This window comes from Cuculus canorus, chromosome Z (genome assembly GCF_017976375.1).
Source record: "Cuculus canorus isolate bCucCan1 chromosome Z, bCucCan1.pri, whole genome shotgun sequence".
Lineage (NCBI taxonomy): Eukaryota > Metazoa > Chordata > Aves > Cuculiformes > Cuculidae > Cuculus > Cuculus canorus.
The window spans coordinates 17,932,614-17,953,394 of NC_071441.1; the positions used below are offsets into that span (position 1 = coordinate 17,932,614).

At 43.8% G+C, this 20,781-nt stretch overlaps 1 protein-coding gene across 4 annotated transcripts in view; it reads left to right on the top strand.

Moving 5' to 3' along the window:
• Positions 1 to 2,986: 2,986 nt before the first annotated feature.
• IQGAP2 (IQ motif containing GTPase activating protein 2) overlaps positions 2,987 to 20,781 on the top strand; it is a 130,972-nt gene continuing 113,177 nt past the window's right edge. For all 4 annotated transcript variants that reach the window (XM_054053820.1, XM_054053823.1, XM_054053821.1 and 1 more), the window contains exon 1: positions 2,987 to 3,104. In XM_054053820.1, coding sequence (XP_053909795.1) covers positions 3,059 to 3,104 — 46 coding nt within the window. In that variant the 5' untranslated portion in view covers positions 2,987 to 3,058. The remainder of the gene's footprint in view (positions 3,105 to 20,781) is intronic.

The window sequence follows — 20,781 nt, forward strand, 5'->3', positions numbered from 1 at the left end:
AAAGAAAAAGGTTAATCTTTCATCGGGATCACTTAGCTGAGTCCCCTTGCAGTGACAAAAATGCCAGTGCCAGTCTGGGGCAAGGGGAGCCATGGGGCAGAGGAGAGAGAGGACATGCTGCAGGTACAGAGGCTGAGAGACAAAGATGAATGTTTTCCCAGCAGCAGTGTCAACATGTGTGCATGTGACACCACGGCAGCACACACCCTCATCTTTCCAATGGCAGTGAGTGAGGGAGCAAGAAAATACACCAGAGACTGGCATCATCTCACAGAGACCCTTAAGGGCTTTGCCAGATGGTTCCTCCAGAAGAGGAACCCCCTTGCCACTGTGTCGTACCACATCTACACACTTTGCAGACCAGGCAGAGCACTTTTCGAGAGATGCTGTCATTTAAAATGTGATGCAACTCTGTCAAAAATAAGCTTTTCAGGGGGACAGGGCCACTTGATTTTAGTCATAAAAAAAAATTAAGAAAACTTTGAGGTGTCTGGTTTTGAGTAAAGAATAAAAGAAACAGAGGGAGAAAGTGTTCCTTCATATTTTTCTTGACTTGGGCTAGGTATAACAGTCTAAAAGGCATTAGAAATGATCATCTAAAGAAAACGTACTGTTTTCAGTCAGCTCAAATGCACTTTGAACCATGGAAGCAAAGTTCTTCATTTCTATGTTGGGTTTGGCCACCCACTATCTTCCTTTTTTAAGAGGAGAAACAAGTAAAGAGTTGATTATTTAAAATTCAAGAGGGCATTCAGAAAGCTAAGCGTGACTGCAGGTCTACTGGAGCCTGCATCATACACCTTCACCATAAGCCATTGCCCCTGGACTCTAGAGATGGAAGAAAAGGGAGCAGAGAAAATCAAAATTACCTCAAGAAAAGTAACGGTGTTTCCAAAAAGCAAGGGTATTTCCTCTTGGGCATCGCTTTTCCTCTGTACTCTTTCAATCCTTTCCTTCTGAACAATCTGTGTTTTAATTCCTATCAGGAGTCTCTTTTCCCCACCAGCATGTTTTCAACCTCTGAGTTACAGCCAGAACAGACAAGGACAGGGAACGAGCAAAATGAAGGTCTTACAAAGAATGTACAGACATCCTCAAACCTGTTGAAAACCACAGAGAAGACTATAGATCCAGCACTGTTTTATTTTTAAACAGAAATGACTGAAACCTTCATCTACAAATATCCATCAAGAGTCACCTGGCTACACACTAAACCACAAGCACGCACAGGTGCATCACATCCCATGGGCTCTGTGAGTCAGGTTATGACGGCACAGACATTGTTTCACTCCAGTCTGTAAGTAAACTTCATGTTATGGGCTTAGAGACTGCTGGGAAGATATGGTCCTGCCCTATAATATATCTCCATTTAAGAAACCCTTGCCCCTGCTCATCTCTAGGTGCATTTCAGATGTCACCCAGGAGCCCACAGCCACAAAACATGAACATTTGACCCGTGGATTGTTGCTTTGCTGCCCAAAATCAAGCCCTCTCTGAAGATATAAGGGAAACCCTGCAGGGAAGCCACAAACACAGACAAATGTCCCACGCCCTTGCATAACCCCTTGGAAAGAGGCACCAACATTGGAAAGCCCTATGTAGGCACACCCCATTCCACAGGTGCTCTGTGGGTTGTGGCAGTGGCTTCCCAGCCCTGCAAAAGCCGTGCTAATAGAAGGGGAGTTTTTCAGAAGAGCTAAATTGCACGAGGGAGGCCTGGGCTCAGTTTTTCACTCTTCTTCACAGCCCACTCTGTCAAAATGAGAGAGGAGTGGTGCCTTGACCTTTCACGTTCTGGTACTGTTATTTTTTTAATTGCTATTTCACCCCCCCCCCCCTTTTTTTTGTTGTTGTTGAAGTCATTGCATTTTTTTTCATGTTTTGGGGCACTTTTTTTTTTTTTCCTTTTTTCTGCTTTTGTTTTGCTTTGGGTTTTTTGCTTTTAATTTGTTTGGAGATATTTTCCTTCCTCCCTTCCTCCCTTCTCTTCCTTCCTCTTCCTTTCCCCCTCCCTTCCTCCTTTCTCTTACTGCCTCTTCCTTTCCTTTCCTTCCTTCCTTCCTTCCTTCCTTCCTTCCTTCCTTCCTTCCTTCCTTCCTTCCTTCCTTCCTTCCTTCCTTCCTTCCTTCCTTCCTTCCTTCCTTCCTTCCTTCCTTCCTTCCTTCCTTTTTTCTTCTCTCCCTTCTTCCTTTCCTTCCTTTTTTCTTCTCTCCCTTCTTCCTTTCCTTTCCTTTCCTTTCCTTTCCTTTCCTTTCCTTTCCTTTCCTTTCCTTTCCTTTCCTTTCCTTTCCTTTCCTTTCCTTTCCTTTCCTTTCCTTTCCTTTCCTTTCCTTTCCTTTCCCTTCCTTTCCTTTCCCTTCCTTTCCTTTTCCTTCCCTTCCTTTCCCTTCCTTTCCTTTTCCTTCCCTTCCTTTTTTCTTCTCTCCCTTCTTCCTTTCCTTTCCTTTCCTTTTCCTTTCTTTCCTTCTTCCCTTCCTTCTTCCTTCTTTTCCTTCCTTTTTTCTTCTCTCCCTTCTTCCTTTCCTTTCCTTTCCTTTCCTTTCCTTTCCTTTCCTTTCCTTTCCTTTCCTTTCCTTTCCTTTCCTTCTTTCCTTTCTTTCCTTCTTCCCTTCCTTCTTCCTTTCTTCTTTCCTTCCTTTTTTCTTCTCTCCCTTCTTCCTTTCCTTGCCTTCTTTCCTTTCTCCCTTCCCTTCCCTTCCCTTCCCTTCCCTTCCCTTCCCTTCCCTTCCCTTCCCTTCCCTTCCCTTCCCTTCCCTTCCCTTCCCTTCCCTTCCCTTCCCTTCCCTTCCCTTCCCTTCTTCCTTCCCTTCCCTTCTTCCTTCCCTTCCCTTCTTCCTTCCCTTCCCTTCCCTTCTTCCTTCCCTTCTTCCTTCCCCATTTTCCCCAGGCGGATCCCCCCTCTCCCCTTTGTTCCCCCTCCCCCCGTGCTGCCCGGCTCTCGCTGCTCTGCGCGGAGCCGCCCGGGGCGGGCGCGGGGCGGGCGGCAGCGAATCAGCGGGGCCGCGGCCGCGCATAAGAAGGGGGGGCGGCAGCCGGCGCCGTTCCTCCAGGCGGCAGGATGCACCATGAGGAGCTGGCGCCCCTGCAGCGGCCCCATTACGGCTGTGAGTGGGGTCAGGGGGGGATGCTTCAGGCCTTTGGGGTTTTTTTATCCCGCTCCCTCGCCCGCTTTCTCGGTTTGATATTAAAGAAGGGGCTGGAGGGGAAAATCAAACCACCGCGGCGCGCAGCGCTCCGGCTTCGTTAGGTTTGTTCGCAGCGAGCCCGGGTGGGTTGTGAACAGGTTTTCAGAGGTCTGGGTTTTGTCCTGAAACTTTCTGAGTGGATTATTGCTGTAATTCTGCATTGCGACCTGAGAGTTTTACGTTAAAGCTGGAGCTGTGGGGTTTAACTTTATAGCTTGGTGTTACCGGTGTCGCCTTGGGTTGTGACTCTGTAACTTCGGATTGTGTCTATAGCTTCGGGTTGTAACTTTGTAACCTTTGGATTATCACACCGGAATTTCAGATTATAAAATTGAATACTTGCTTTCTAATTTTATAGTTTTGGATTAGAACTTCAAAATTTTAACTGGGGTGAGGCTAGAAGCAACGAAGGTACCAGGCATCTCTTTTCAGAGGAGGTCTGTTTCCCAAACCTGTATTTACGAAAAGCCCTGAAGCACTTCCCCCCTTCTGCTGCAGAGCTCTTTCAGCATCGCTGTGCTGTGCGGGAGCCCTGCACCGGGCTGTGCTTTCTCCTGGCTCCTTTGGGCAGAGGACTGCAAGCCCTTGGCTTTGCCATCCCTCTAAGAAACACCTCTGATACTTCAGGCATTGCAAAATGTGAACATGCAAATTATTTGCAAAGCTTACAGCAACCTTGGCATCCTGTGGTCTGATGAGCTGCTTCCCAGCCAGAGCAGCTTTGTTTAAAACCAGTACTGAAACGTCTTGTTTGACAGAATCACAACACTCTTTGATGGTCTTAGGATTCACCTCACTTCCACTCAGGATAGGCAGAAAACGTGGTGTTCAGCAGTGAGACTTTAAGTTCAGAGGATGCTCTGCCCTTCTTGAGCTTTATCCTCTATCAATGCCTGCCTGTAGGCTTAATTTTTTTGTCTGAGCTAATAGGTGGATGAGAACGCACACTCACTGGTGTGTTAACAATGGTGACTATTTGGCTTGTGAAGCCGACTCTCAAGCACCTTGGCTTGCTGTGCCGTGTGGTAGGGCAGTGTCCAGGTAGTGTGCTGCATGGTGCTCCAGCACCACTTTGTCTGAATTTGTGGAAGCTCCCCAAATGTATATAGTGTGCCCATCCAGCCCCCCACACAACAAGGGATTTCTTGTGCAGATCTGGTCCGGATGGTACCAGAACATGTGAGTTTGGATACCTGCTACTTGCTAGTCTGCCATAAAGTCCAGTATGGTAAAAAATGAAGCCTCGGCTGAAAGGAAATGTCTTGTCCTTTGTGCCTTGGTTCCTGCAAGGGTGCTGAGAATCATTCACCTTATTGCCAGAATTATTCAGAGTATTTTTGAGAGCCTCAGGCCCTATTTATTTTCAGGAAAGAATGACCACAGTATGGGTGCTGAATATATATATTTGAACATATGATCTGTCTTGTCAATATTTATGCTTTGCTACAATATTGCCAGCTTTTTGCTGTGGTGACCAGACAGAACTTGGTGTTTTGAGTTGTAACCACTCTCCAGGTGTTTGATCTTCTGTCCCAAGGTGTGGACAGGAATGGATGAGAATGTCCTTCTCGACTTTTCTGATGCTTCTTCCCCTCTAATTGATGCTGCATGTTTGCTTAGGCTCTAGTTGCTAATTTGACCATCCACGAATGAGAGGCTGTGGCTGCTTTATCGCCCTACATCCTCTGTTTTTTAGGATGGACCTTTTTTCTTGCTGCTGTAACATTTCATATAGCAGTCCTTTCAAGGGACTGGGTGAAGGCTCCTCAGATATTGCAGGCTAATGCCTATAATTTTTTTTAAAATACATTAAAGAGCTCCTGCTGACCACAGCATTGTCTGTAGTGACAATATCACAAATATGGGTGCATGTTTGGTTTTTTTTAGCCTGTGTCTAGAAAAAACAAACATGCTTTATCTACACTGTATTTGCCTGCTATTTTGGGAGAAGGAGAGAAGCAGCATCTTAAAAAGCCAGGAAAAAAAACCCCAAAACCACCAAAAAAACCAAACAGAAAAGCTTTCTAACTAGAAAGCGTAACACCAGCATTATCTGAGCTCTTGCGATGTCCATCACAAGTTGTAGGTTTTTTGTATAAATAAAACTGCGCTTTAGATCACTGGTAAACAGTTCTGTATGTTGAACACAACATCTGTGCTGGCTTTCCTAGAAGAGTTAGTAAGCTGTCCAAGTTAGGCTATCAAATTGCTAAGACTTCTTGTTTTAGCAACCTAGTACTATTTTAAACATTTAACTTAACTTGGACTTTTGACTTTGGCTTCAGGCACCTGGCAGAGTTTGTGTGCTGCTCTGGAGAAAGCTGGCACGTTACTATGATAATTCTTCGCTAGGAAATATATGGACTGGTGTGTGGTTGCATTTCATGTTGATGACTAGAGGGAAAAGCATATGCAAATCTTGTTACTTTTTGTAGTCTTGTAAGTACCGCTGGTGGGGGGAAATTGTCTCTGGGCATAAGACCTTGCAGCACCAAGTAAGTAACCAGCAGGGACATATCCTAACTTAAAAACTGGTTTTGTATTATAAGTTTTGCTGATATAGTAACTCAAACACATCTGTGAAAAATCCTAAGAGTTGAATGTTTTCTTCTTCAAAAGCTGGGAAATAGCTGAATGAAACCAAAAAAGAGAGTGCCTCTCTGGGTGAGTGCTAGTTCGGAATGGACACTATTCATGGGAGAAATAGGAGCTCAGAGAAAAGTTTGAGTCTTCTTACCCCGTTAGGGCCAAACACATGTGGCTTCCTGGACTGATAATCAAAAGCTGCCTCCAAATCTGTATGCTGTTAACAGCTTAAAGACACAGACGAGGTTTCTGCTGGTGCTCAGTTGAGTCTTTCAGATATTCATGGCGAGCACCAGCTCAAGTGAGATCATACAACTACAAGGAAGCAGCTTATGCAGCAGAAACTGTTAACGGGCACATTGCAACTCGATTTGTGCAGCTGATTTCCAGTCTAGCTACAGCTGTTGCTTGGTTTATTTCTCAATCCCAGAACAATCAGAATTAGAGGTTCACAGAACAGCAGAGAATTGGGACTTGTATTACAACTTGAGATATGAGTAATTTTTATTATAGAAGTGCTCAGTGCTGTTGAAGATTGTGAAGAGGGAAAAGTTTTAAGTCATGGATGTGCCACAAAGATTAAATGTGAAGTTTTGAGCACAGGAAGATAGCAAATGAGTCAATGGTACGTACTATAGAAGGCCTTCTTTTCTAACACTTCCGGGTCCTTTATAGCTAGGTTTTCCTGAAACCTGTGTGCAGAAACATGTACTTAAGTTTTGTAAGAAATGTCTGAATGACTTCACCACACTTCCAAGAATGTCATAAAGCTACAATGACTGAGGCTGTAAGTGTCTGGATTTGCAAAGGATTTCAGGCATTCTGTGCTCAGAGTAGCAGAACTAACATATGCCCCAGGTCTCTGTATGCAAAGTGAGAGAGAAACTAGATGCCTCAGCATTATCAAACATGTCTGTTGGAGATAAGAAGCTAAAGAAGTTTTCGTCTTTCCTGCCAAAGCTGGAAAGCCAGCTTCACTGGACAGATGGGCAAGTATCAGGGAAAGTCAACTTTGGTATCCAGTGATGAGGGCGTTGGTTGTGCTCCTGGTCCTGGCTTCCAGGACTGCTTCTGTTTGGCACCAAGAGTTAGGAGATGAAATAAGTTAGCAGCATAAGCCTGTGTGAGGGAGACAGACAGGGAAAACCTGAAGTGAAAACCTAGCTTCTTACTTTGTCAGAATGTGAAAACTTTCAAAGCACTGACTTTTTGAAAAGCATTTGACTTCAGAAGCTACAAATTTGTCTGCGTGTTGATTAAGCTTAGAGAAACAAATAGGTATTTTTTCAATTAAATAGGGAAGAAAAACTTTTGGTACAAGTTCTATAGGATGTGTTTTTAAAGGTTAAAAACAAAGCTTAACTGTGTGCTATGCCTATCTATTTTTTGGGGTGTATACTTTCTTGTAGTGCTTGGCTTATGAGAACATTTTTCTTTTTTTATTGATGGGTGTAATTTGGCAACCAAATACACGGTTTATCTCTTCCACTCTTTTGTAGGTTGCTAATAATTAAACTGCTGAATGAGAACTTGAAAAGTTTAACTGCTTTGTTTAACCAAGTGCGTGCAATTCATTTGGTAGGAGTGGTTCTCTGTGTGCTTTTGTACAAAGCAGACTCATCTTCTCTGAAGTCTTTTGGTAAAGAAAGGACAGAGCTATGTTACAGCATGTTTAAAGCTACTTGGACACCGTTGAAACAGGAAATACTAACATTGCACTGGAAACAGGATTTATAGTAAGTGTGAGTGTGCCTGATCAAGTTCAATGCATGAGGCACAGAGTAGGAAATACGCAGATTTGCAGCTCTCCTGAGAGTGGCATTTCAGATATGTAGTTAGTTCTAGCTCAAGATTTGCTTGATACTGTTGCTGATTCAATCTGACTATGATTTATTAGGTATAGTCTTACATGTAAGGTGGAAAAAAAAATGCTCAGCAGTGATATGTAGGAGTGGCGGGTCATGTTTCAGTGGGATGATAAGCAAGTGTGCTCTCCTGTGCCCCACTCCTTGCAGGAAATTATTAACCTGCTGTGTTTGCTTCACTTGTTCAGGCTGTTTCAGTGGGTTTTCGGAACAGGTATCCTTGAACTGCAGCCTGTTGTGGAATGAAAGTGCAGATGCTGGATGAGGGTGAAGCTGTACCCACTATAGCCTAATGAGCATGACCTGGGTGGGCAAGGCTGACTGCCCCCACCTTGGGGAGGAGTTGCTAGCAGGGAAGAGTTGCCTGATGCAGGCACTTCATTTGCTGGTCTTTGATGAGATGGGCTGGGACGTGAACTGGGGTCTGCATGTCTCATTCAGGGGTCAGCACTTTCTGCATCATGCTGCTTGCGTTTGCCTTCGGAAAATAATGCTGTCCTCATCAGCCAGCTGGGCCTTGAATAAGGTTGTCTGCAGGATACATGCTGCCTTAACTGCACAACTAGGGGAGAAGGGAGCTGCTAAACACCTGGCACAGGGGCAGGTTTGTGCTGGTGACCAGAACCTTGCCCCTGGCATGGCTCCAGTTGTGTTTGGCCAGCTGCTGTGGCACTGGCCAAGGGCACCCTGTTCTATGGTGGGTGGGCAGTGCCTGTGGCATGCTGTATGGTGGCCAAAGGCCTTGGTAGGTCGTTGAGGGTGGACCATGTGGCAGGAAAGGGAGGATATGGGGCCATGGTCTTCACACAGAGGTCTTTGGAGCAGAAAAAAAAAGCATTATGTAGTTCAGGGATCAGCTTCCCTGCTACTCATCAAGGGAGATACTGAACTGAGTGGTGTTCATATACATTCTACACAGCTCCTAAATACTTTTTGAAATATGTAAGCAAATAATCAGCTATTAAGAACCTGTGCTGGTGGCTGATTTCAGTGTTAAATTACTGTTTTGTCCAAATGAGTATAGCAAGAAACACTCACCTGGAGGAATTATCTCAGGCCTTTGTTATCACTTACTGCCTAGATTAAGAGGTTGGCCAGGTATAAATTCTTCAGGAGTCAGATTCAAGGAGCACCTTGCAGTTCTGACTCATAATTGCTGGCAAACTGCTGCCTGCCCCTAAGAACTTACTGCCTCAAGGTGTGGTGCCTGCCCTGCCTGCCAGCCAGGCTCCAGAGCTGGCAGAAACTAGTCCTCATCCCAAGTGCTTCTCTTGGCTTAAGTGTATCAGGCTAAGCAGTCTGTGGCTTCAACTAAAGTGGGTAATGAAGGATGTGGTCTCTGCCAGTCCTTGGCTGTGGACTCTGACCTGCTTCTTTCAAAGTGCAGTAAAAGCTCTTCTGGCAACTAGCAAAGTATTTAAACTGATTCTTAACAGGTTCCAAAGTCTGGGAAATAAGTAATCATGCATGCTAACAATCCTCTACTGGCTGTTCCTCCTGAAAATTAAGGGTATCCTCTTGCTCTTTTACTTTATTTGTAAAGTTGCTCTGTACAGTAGCTATGTTTGCAGGATCGAAGCCTCACATCTTCAAGGAGTACAGCACAGATTAATCCAGGGACAGTTAGAACAGAAAATGCCCAAACTCTGGCAGAAATGTGCTTCGTTAGGATAACTACCTTTTCATGGAATTGTAACGTTGAGCTCTTGGGCAGTAAATGTTTTATCTGTATTTTTAAAGGGATGTTTCAAAAGTATTTTGGAGAATCATAAATAGGTATGGGGGATATCTGTGTCTAATAGTCTGGCTAATGTGATTAGAAACGTGACAGCTTAAACTAAAGGACACTTTGCTAAACCATGATCCTGTATCTAGGGTCATCTTCTGTCATAAAATAATCTGCTGGTTTTTAACTGCTGTTAATTACATTGATATCCCAGCTCCTGCCTTGCTTGCAGAGTCTTTCAACTAGTGAGGTTTCAGCAACCTAAACGTGCCCAAGATTTCTTCATCTGCTCTGCCAGGCTGCTGTGGTCTTCACCTCTTGGCAATGTTCATATGAGACCTACTAATCTGTCAGGAAGCTAATCTGTCCTTGCAGAGCTGATTTGCATTGCTGGATTTGCAGTCACTTCAGGCCTCTGCAGGCACTGGCTGCAGATCTTGAAGCTGTGCAGGTTGGTTTGAGGAAGGGGGGACTTTCTGGCCAGGTGGGGCTATGGCAGCCAGAATTTAAATGCTTTTAAATTGCTCTGGAAGTGCACCCTGAAGCTGTGGTTTTGTGTGTGCTTTCAGTCAGCCATGCTGCTGGAAGAAGTAACCTTGACTGCCTCTACAGGATTATTTTTGGCTGGATTAGCTCCCTGGTCTGGCTCATGGCATGAACCCATCAGCGGGTCTGCCCACACAATGTAGTGGCTGGCGCAGGGATGAGACTGGTTGAGGGAATGGCAGGTCGATTTAATTTAAGTTGTGTTACTGCTGCACATAGAGATCTGGAAAGCAGGTGTGTGGTGGGGCCAAGAAAAAATGTAGGCAGCACTTGAGCGTGGAATGAGGCACACAGGAAGGAACAGCATGCATCACTGTGGTCTTCCCCTGGGTGCCTCTGCTGACACCCCAGTGCCCTGCTGCCTGCCAGAGCTGGAGATGCTCTCAGCTCTCCTGCTGCACAGGGAGTTTTGAGTTACAGATATGATTTTGAGGGAATTTCATCTCTTGTGCTGTAGTATTATAAAGTGTCAGGAAAGGCACAGCAGTGTTCACTAGACAATGCTGCAACAGTAAGAAGATTGTAAGAAGCTGTATGACTACTAGACTACTTGAACAAGAAAGAAATGCCTTCTGTACATAAAGTAAGATTCAAGATGCTTTTCCTATCTCTTTCTTCTGATAAAATTACTCTTGACTCAAAACTGTAGGGATGAGATGTGACTTGTGGTATGTGCAGCTTATTTCTGGGACTTGTATTTTTTTTAACCTAACTGATTTGCCCAGTCAATAGTTGGCTGGCCTGTGCTTAGTGGTAAACAAGTCTTAAATTCCATATGTTCTCAATAGACAATAGCAGAATAAATAATGCATTGAAATACCAGCATGGCTATGTGGTGGTGTAAATGAAAAGGAACATGAAGGAGTCCTGGGGAGAAAAGAAATTATCTTTAGATGAATCTGGGACAGAACTTGTACCAAGAAAAGATAGTCAACTGTTTTTACAGAACTAGGCACACGGTAAACGTGATTCCACTACACTTGGGCTCAGAAGCTGTTTTGAATACTGCTTTTCAGACCACAGCAGAGCACTGATTTTTTTTTTTTTTTTTCACTGTGATTTAGTGGAAGAGGAGAGGTGAACCAGCCCTGGGTTGCCATTTAAATTTGTATGGCAGCTGGCTACTGATGATTGGAAGGCAGCTTGGACATGGCTGCCTGCTGCTTTGAATTTACATCACTTCTCACTATGGTAATGATGTTTAATGAATGGATTAGAATGCTTCCAAAAATATACAGCTTTTAGTATAGATAAAGCAAGCTCTTTGCTTGTTCTCCAATTTTTATCTTCTAAGAGACCATGAGAACTAAAACCTCATGATTTTGCTGATGATCTCACTAATGTGAGGTTTTTAGAACAAAATGAATCAAATTTCTTGGTATTGTGGGTAGTAACAGGCAAAACAAGGGCTGGTGTTTCCTGCAACACTGAGCGATGGCAATAACATTCAGTAGTTTCCCCTTTTTTTTCCCTCCAACACTGAAACGTTTATGGAGCTCTTTAATTTTATTTACAGAGGCTTCAGGTGAAAGCAGAAGTAGATTTCTGTAGTATTTGTCTGTATACTCTTTCCTAAAACTAGCGCAGGAGGGTGCTGACTGCTAGGCTGCTCCTCTCTAGGCTGCAAATGATGTCCATTGACAAGCCTGTGTGGACTGCCAAAGAGGATGAAGAAATCGTACTACCATAAAATGGTTTGGGTTGGAAGGGACCTTAAAGATCATCCAGTTCCAGCTTCCCTGCTATGGGCAGGAACACATGCTACTAGATCAAGTTGCTCCAAATCTCATACAACCTGACCTTGAACACCTCCAGGGTGGGGCATCCATGACTTTTCTGGGCAGCCTGTGCCAATGCCTCACCCCTCTCATAGTAAGAAATTTCTTCCTAATATTTAATTTCAGTCTCGCCTCTTTCAGCTTAAACCCCTCATATGTTGTCTTATCACTGCACTCCCTGATAAATAGCCCCCCCTCATCTTTCCTGTAGACCATATTTTAAGTAGTGGAAGGTTACTCTAAGGTTTCCTTGGAGCCTTCTCTTCTCTAGGCTAAACAAGACCAACTTTCACAGCCTGTCCTTATATGGGAGGTGCTCCAGCCCTCTGATCATCTTCATGGCCCTCCATGCCCTACTTGCTCTAACAGATACACATCTTTCTTGTGCTGAGGACTGTGGAACTGAATGTAGGAGTCTAGGTGAGGTCTCACGAGAGCATAGTAGAGGGACAGAATCACCTTGACCTGCTGGTCATTTTTGATGCAGCCCAGGAAATGGTTGGCTTTCTGGACTGCAAGCAAGCTTTGCCAGCTCATGTTGAACTTTTCATGCACCAAAACCCCCAAGTCTTTTTCTTTCTTCAGGGCTACTCTCAATCCATTTTGTGCCCAGCTTGCAATTGTGGTTGGGGTTGCCCTGATGCAGGTGCAGGACCTCTCACTTGGCCTTGTTGGAATACATGAGATCCATATAGGTCCACCTCTCAGGCCTGTCAATGTCCCTCTGCTTGGCATGTGTTCCCTCTAAACTGTCAGCCACACCACACAGCTTGGCGTCATCAGCAAACTTGCTGAGGGAGCCTTCAATCCCACTGTCCCTGTCTGCCACAAAGATGATTAGCAACACTGGTCCCAGCACTGACCCCTGTGGAATGCCACTTGTCAGCAGTTTCCACTTAGACATTGAGCTATTGACCACAACCCTTTGAGTGTGACCATCCCGCCAATTTGTTATCCCCGGAGTGGTCCACTCATCAAATCGATGTCTCTCCAGTTTAGAGAAAAGGGTGTCATGCCAGGCAGTGAATACTCTGTGTACAGGTCCGGATATATGACATCAATTACTCTCCCCTTCTCCGCCAACACTGTAGCCACATGGTAGAAGGCCACCAAATTGGTCAGGCACAATTTGCCCTTAGTGAAGCTATGCTGATTATCATGAATTGCCTCCTTTTTTTCCATGTGCCTTAGATCCACGTCTTTCCACATGCCAGGAGGATCTGCTCCATATTCTTGCCAGGCACAGAGGTGTGACAAGAAGACCCAGAAAACTATGGGCTGTCACACCTGTTGGGACCAGCCCATAGTTTTCTGGGTCTTCTTTTTGATCTTTTTTAAAAAATGACAGTTATGTTTCCCCTTTTCCAGTCAGTTGGAACTTCACTGGACTGCGACAGCTCCTCAAATATTAAATATAGTTGCTTAGCAACTTCATCCACTGCTTTCCTCAGGATCCACAGATGCATTTCATCAGGTCCTATGGAATTGTGCACCTTCAGGTTTCTCAGATGCTCTTGCTCATGATCTACAGTAGTGGATGGTTCTTCATTCACTCCGTCCCTGCCTTTGCCTTCTGCAGCTTGAGTGGTCTGGTGTGTTCCTTGCTGGTGAAGACTGAGGCAAAAAGTTGAGTACCTCAGCCTTCTCCATATCTTGCATAACGAGATCTCCTGCTTCTTTCTGAAGAGGGCCCATGTTCTCCCTGGTCTTCCTTTTATCTGCAATGTCCCTATAGAAGCTTTTCTTGTTGTCCTTTACATCCTTGGCCAGATTTAATTCTATCAAGGTTTTAGCTTTCCTGACCCGATCCCTGGCTACATGGATGATTTCTGTGTTCCTCCCCGGCTCCTTGCCCTTGCTTCCAGCCTCTGTAGGCTTCCTTTTTGTGTTTAATTTTGCCCAGGATTTCCTTGTTCATTCATGCAGGCCTCCTGGTGGTTTTGCCTGACTTCCTCTTTGTTGGGGAAGGCAAGCTTTACTGAGCTTACTGGAGGAGGTGAACCTTAACTGTTAATCAGCTTTCTTGGGCCCCTCTTCCCTCCAGACTTTTAACCCATGGTACCCTACCAAGCAGATCTCTGAAGAGGCCAAAGTCTGCTCTCCTGAAATCCAACCTAATGAGTTTGCTGTGTACCCTCCTTGCTGCCCTAAGGATCTTGAACTCTGCCATTTCATAATCACTGCAGCTAAGACTTCCCTTGAGCTTCACATTCCCTGAGTCCTTTGTTGTTGATGAGAACAAGGTCCAACATAACACCTCTCCTCACCGGCTGTTTTGTAGATTGGAGAAGGAAGTTATCATCAATGCACAGCAGGGACCTCCTGGATGACTTGTGCCCTGCTGTGTTTTCCCTCCAACAGATATTGGGGTGGTTGAATTTCCTGAGGAGAATGGGGCTTGTGAAACTGTGACTGTGCCTGTTTGTCTATAGACAGCCTCATCCACTAGCTCTTCCTGATCTGGTGACCTGAGGCAGATCACACTGTGTCACCTCTCCCTATGCTCCCTTTAATCCTGACCCGTAAACTCTTGTTTGGTTGGCTCCTCATCCATCCCCAGGTGGAGGTCCGTGCAGTCCAGCTGGTGATTGACATAGAGAGCAACACTTCCTGCTCATCTTCCCTGCCTGTCTTTTCTGAAGATCCTGCATCCCTGCATTCCATGACTCCAATCATAGGATCCGTCCCACCATGTCTCTGTGATGCCAGTGTCTTGCAGGCATGTGCACATCTCTGACTCTTCTTGTTTATTCCCTATACTATGTGCATTTGCATAGAAGCAGTTAATTTGGGCCCCAGAGAAGCTTACTAACTGGCTGGAAATCCTTTGTGTCACTCTTCAGGTGCTCTCTTGCTAACCTCTGACCCTTCAGGCTCTGGGTACCGCTTGCTGGCACTGGCATCAAACTGGTAGGATGGATTAAGGTTCCTCTCTCTGGACAACTTTAGTTTAAAGCCCTTTTCACCAAACTGGTAAGTCTGTGACCAAAAATGCTTTTCCCGTTCGCTGACAGATGGACCTCATCATTAGACCAGGTTTCTCAAAGAGTTCGATGGTCTAAGTAACCAACCCCCTGGCAGGAGCACCAGTCCTGTAACCATTTGTTAATTTGCCAGACTTGACTGGCCCTTTCAAACCTCATCCCTTTTACCAGGAGGATTGATAACAAGTATGCCTGCAATCCGGACTCCCTTACTGCTGCTCCCAGAGCTCTTTGATCATTCTTATACCCCTCAGACTATTCCTGGCTGTATCACTGGTGCCTATGTGAAACAGCAGCAGTGGATAGTAGTCAATGGGCTGAACAAGGCTTGGTACCCTCTTGGTGACATCCCTAATATGAGGCACTGTTTAGCAGCACATCTCTCTAAAGAGTAGGTTGGTTTGGCAAATAGGCACCTCTGCCTCTCAAGTCTACTACTACTACCACCCATCACCTTTTGTTAGTTGTGCTGGTTATCTAGGGAGCAGATCAGGCTGCCTTACTCTGCTGTAGCATCTCTCCGGATGTGACTGGTGTTTCCTCCTTAGTCTGCAGAGCAATGAAGCAGTTAGAGCAGGGCACCTCAGGCGTCGGGGGAGGCTGCTTCTTCCTGTTAGTTCTTGCCCTTGCAAGCTTCCATTCATTATTAATCCCTCTCGTTCCCTGCCTTCTGTGTGTGCTGGTGGAGAAGCTTTTGCTGTTTGGCCATGGCCTATGGATTCATTGCAGATGGCACTTGGAACCAGCTATCTACCTTGAGCAGTCAACGTTTTGAGGCTAGTATAGCTGTAGCAGAATTAGCTTGCACTAGTGTCATGGGCACATTTGAGGTGCAAATTTTATCAAATCAAATTGTTTCAATTTAATTTCCTCGAGTTATAAAGTACAGGCTTTCTTGGAAGTTGAAAGTTTGAATGAAAACTGTTACCAGTTGGGGAGAAGAATTTTACTCGAGTTTGCTCTTAACAGCCTTTAATGTGCAGGCCAAGTGAAGCAGAAGTATTGCTGATGAACAAGGTTTGCTGTGCTAGTGGGTCTCGAAAGAAATAGTTTCCTTATAGAACAGGAATGACTCACCTAAGCAAGATACTACTAATGAAGTAACTAATTTTTTCAGACTCTCTGCTCCATGTAGCAGCTGTAAATGCCTTATTATAAGGAGACTGACCAATACAGCGTGGGCAAAGCTTGGGGGAAGAACCATTACAAGTTGGGACAAAAGTCTTGATTTTTGAAGTAGTGCTTCAACAAAGGAAACTGATTGGAACTATGCCAAAGATAATAAAAGTCAATGCTCAGTCTTGAGGATGTGAATTTCCTTGTTGGGTAGAGACTTTGAAACTTGCAAACACATAGCTTAGTTTGATATTAAGTCTGTGTGTTGCTTGTACTATGGTTGTCATTACAGTGAAAGCTAGGTATGCTCCTTTATTTTAGTGGTCTTTGTATTGCTATTTTAAGCTGAATGCTTGTTTTAGATGTTTACACAAGGCTTCTGATATGCTTCTGATACTTTGTTCATGATGGATATTTAATGTTGTCCTGTGGTGCTTTTATTAGTGGAAATGGGTTCAACGCAGAGAAGAGGCTGTCCTGTGGTCAGTACTTGCTGCATTAATCCAACCTTTAGTTTTTGGAGTCTGAAGTAGACACAAGCAACTAACCTGAAAAATTAAGCTTTTCAGAATGGGTTTGACAAATAAATGCTAACTTGGTAGAACTAATACAGTTATACTTACAAACTTGTGAGTGCACAATTTGGGTGAAAACTTACCTTGAGTGCAGCTGTCAGTGTCTTGTTCTGGAAATGAAAGGACTTGGCTTACTGATAAGTTAAGAGGAGCATCTGGCTCACTCCACATCTGGTGATTTTGAATATGTACAATGGTAGATGTGTCCTTGCCCCTTGGTGCAGTTTTGACTCGGTATTTAGGTACAGATGTACTGAGTGAAAGGGTGGGGTTTTGTGCAGTTTTGACTCAGTATTTAGGTACAGATGTACTGAGTGAAAGGGTGGGGTTTTGTCTGTTCTTTTCAAACCTTGCTCAAATGCCTGTGATTAGACGCTTAAATCTTTTGTGCTTTTGTTCTCTCCTACAGTTCTAAGTCCTGATTATGAAGGAAAAAGTAATTCATATTACTGGGTATTTATGTAAATGAGAAATAAGGGCTGGAGTTGTCCAGAAAGAAGGCTGGCAATTGTACTGCAAGCAACATCTGCCTGCGTGCGCCTTGTGCTCTCAAAGCAACCTAGCAGGGGGTACTGGGTGGGAGGAGGTTACCCTGGAGTTCCCAGCTCCCATACCTGCAAGCACCTGCATCTGCTGCGGAGGCAGCAGGCTTCAAGTAATAACTGAGGTCATTGCTGACATGGGACTGCCCCTGTCCTGGCTACCTGCGTGGGTACACTGAGTTTGTAGGCTTCCTGCAAGAAGGTGGCATCTCAACTGTGAAGCAGGATCGAAAAAGGTGTATCTCTACCCCACTGCCTTTCTGTATCTGTGTGAACTGTCACAGTCAGCAAGGCAAAGAGGTTGTAGGGTGCACAGCGGCTCTGGGAGTTATTTCAGAAGCAGCTCAGCTGCCTTCCCAGGTGAGCTGTGAGTGTCAGAGGGAGGGCAGGAACACCCATGGTTCTGTTCAGTCTTTGCCTCTGGGTGCCTGAGGTCCGGCTTATCACCTAAACTTACCATACCTGTATGTTGATGTTCTGCATCATTTATCATTTCCTTGCATTGTTCTGAATTCTAAGCCAATTTTTGTATTAAAATTATCCCATCTCATTCTACAGGTCTGTAGGTATAAATTATATTTTCAGCTGTATTATCCCTAATGTCTAAGTTTTTTTCTCCCCATTAAGATTAAAAAAAGCTATTGTACCTGTGAATCAAAGGATTTGAATTACAAACTTCAAGGACACTGACTGTAACAATTACTTAGGAATGAAAAGCAAGGCAGTCAGAGGGAAATGTGTTCAAGTAAGGCTGCAAACCTCATGGCATGCATACTTTTTTATTCATATGCTTGTGTTTGCAGCACATTTTTTCTTCAAGATGCAATGTTTCAGATTTTATAGAGCTCCTTTCAGAGCTGTGCAGCAGTTGCAGGGTGTTATCTTAATTGGCTGTTGTTTAAGTGGCCATCAATCTTTTCAATTTCTGTTGGAGAATGACAGTGACCAATACCTTTAGTGGTGTGCTCCTCCTTGTAGACTTCAATTAGTTTGCATTTTGCTGAAACATCAATGGGTCTTGTCCAACATGCTTAGCTACTTCAGTCCTTAGTTTTCCCCTTTGCCGTAGTAAGCCTAGTATTTTATTATGGCTCTGTGTGGTGGCTAAGAAGTTTCAAACAACCGAATTAGGGTGATCTTGAGTGCTGTTTGTACAACAGTATGTCTAAACTGGCAGTGGTAGGAGTGCGATAGAGCTGTGGGTCAACTCTCAACTTGTGCGTACAGATGAGGGGTGGACAAACCTGAATTTGGGTTTCCTGCTGCCACCATGGTGAATTCAATCAGTGCCCTGCCCTTCCTGTGGATGGTCTCCAGCTCCTCTTTCCTGTTCTTCCACTCTCCTGCAGTGGATTTCTGCTCCATACGAGATCTAAAAATGCTTACGGGTGGGGTTCTGGCCACAGGTAGTGGTGGTGAGACTTGCTTATAGAGTTGCCTTTGGGTTTTAGCAGAAGGCTGGAGGCATGTCTTCGGTTACTGTGAACTTGTGAATATGGTTCCTTCTCTTTGCATAGGGATGAATGCCTTTCAGATTGGCTTTTCACCCTTTTTGGGTGATTTTCAAAGGATTTTGCACTCCACAAGTAGCTCCTTCTATGTAGGTGTGCATATGCATTTGATTTCTGATATACCTGCATTTCTTTTCAGAAAAAGATGAAATATAATCTTTCAAATGCTAGAAATAAATTGCATGGCATGTGTAGGCAAAGACTACATTTTTTCTGACTAAATCCAAGTACAGGATTGATACTGAGGCATGTTTTATACACTAACATTTTTCTGTGTCTTTCATAGCTGTATATTTTACTAGCCTGGTAATATTAAACTATACTTTTCATTATTTCATGTAAATTCTGATTGTGTTAAGTTGAACTGAGGTCATAGTAGGTAGAATGTAAGGAAATGGAATCCATATGGTAAAATCTTGGCTCTTTTATTGAAGATTGTTAATATATATTGCTAATAAAAAGCAAACATGTTAAAGTTATTCCAGTGAAATTAACAGTGCAAAATGGTAAATGTGTCAAAATACATGGAATTCAGATCATAAGTTCTTCATTTAAGAAAGCAGTGAACATAAAGCTGACAGAGAAACCTTTCATGCTCTACTGTTTATTTCCTTATGAATTAACCTCTGAAGAAGGAAAGCCTGTTGGAAATTCCTGCTGGAATGTGCAATATTATTTTGAATGCCTTGGGTCTCCAGTGATGTGCTAGTCTAACTGACTAGCCTTTTCAAAAAAGCTGCCTTTTTTAAAGCCCATATGAAAAATGTCATTTTTTTGCTGTGAGAATTACAACCAGACAGTCTACTTAGCAGTGTAGCCTTTTCCAAGCTGCCTTCAAGCTTGGCCATGTTAATGGCTTTTGGACTACCCGAGTGGAGATACAATGGCATGCAAGGGAAAGAAAGAACTTGTTGGTGTTCACTTTCTCTTTAGGATCCAACAATGAGTGTTTCGTTAGGCTTTTTCAGAAATATAGACAGAGGGTTTATTCCAAAGAGTGTTAAGGTCAACTAGGTAGCCCATTGAAAGGAACTGGAAATTTAAAAGTGTTCTGTAAGCACCTGAATCTTCTGGAAACCTGTTGCACCTTGAAGTGACCAGCTAGCAAACTATGCAAAGATACAATTAAAATTTTATTCAGGAATTACATGAAGTATTGTTGGAAACAGTGAGACTGGCAGTTAAACGTAGGTGGAAGTTGTTGGGCAGTAGGCTGATACATAGCGCTTCATGTTTCTAAATGTAGATGGTGATACATAAAGCTAACTGAACTTTCATACTTTCATACGCTTCCTTCAACACCATTACTCTGTTTCCTTGTTCTTCCAAACATACAGAAACTGAAGTTATGATAAAACAAACCATTTATTATTTTTGCTATTTGTATTTTTTCTGCACAAGGTTAAAGGACTACTAGAAAAGTTACGGCTGTGCTCTGGTATTGTTATATGATAAGATAATGTCAGAACTACTCAATATTTTTTAATGTGTTGCTTTTACTAAAGTCTTGCTTAGTAGTACTGTAGAAAGCCTGAGGTTTAAAAGCAAAGTGAAGGATATTTATACCAATAAGCAGAAAAATGAACGTTGAACATTCTGGCAGTGCATGTGGTTACTTGCTGAATACCATCAGTATCTTGTCTGTGTGGTTAAATAAGACTTTTTCCAAATTTTATGTGCATTCAAGTCTTTTGAGACCTGTCTGAGGAATCCTGCGGCCTTCTGCCATTGTTGGCACTTGACAGACTGAAATCAAGCAATTTTGACACAATTTTGACACCAGGAGCATGGGCCGTGGTTGCTGTTGCATCACCCATCCCCTTGGTATGATAGTTCTAAGTTCCTTGTATTGTAATTCTGCTCTGTCTCTGTAAATGAATGTGGTGGGACTTGTGGTGGCAGATACATAAGACTGAAAAAAGACCTTTTTCTAGGAAATGGGTGGAGGCGTACTTGAGAGAATAAATACACAGGATTGAAGCTCTATAAGAAAGCTCAGGGCGAAGGCTGCTTTACCAAACATTCTGAATTTTATGTCAGGGTGTCCTTTTACTTATTTTCTCTGTTCGCACAGTGTCTGGCTGTGAGATTGAGTCCAGAACAATGGCCTTATGAAACCTGTGTGATTCTTGAGAGCAAATGTCTGATAGCCAGAAGACTGTGTATTTCTGAATGAATATCTTAAGCCTTCATGTTTGGACCAAGTAATAACCAGATTAGGAGACACAGGCATTGTTAAAAGAGGAAGAGAGTAGTTCAGTGTTGGAAAGATATATAAAAAGTGTCATTTTGAAGAGCCTTATTATTTAGTAAAGTATCTTGGACTGCTATCTCAAGCGAATCTGCCTTTCAAGGTCAGAGCTGTGG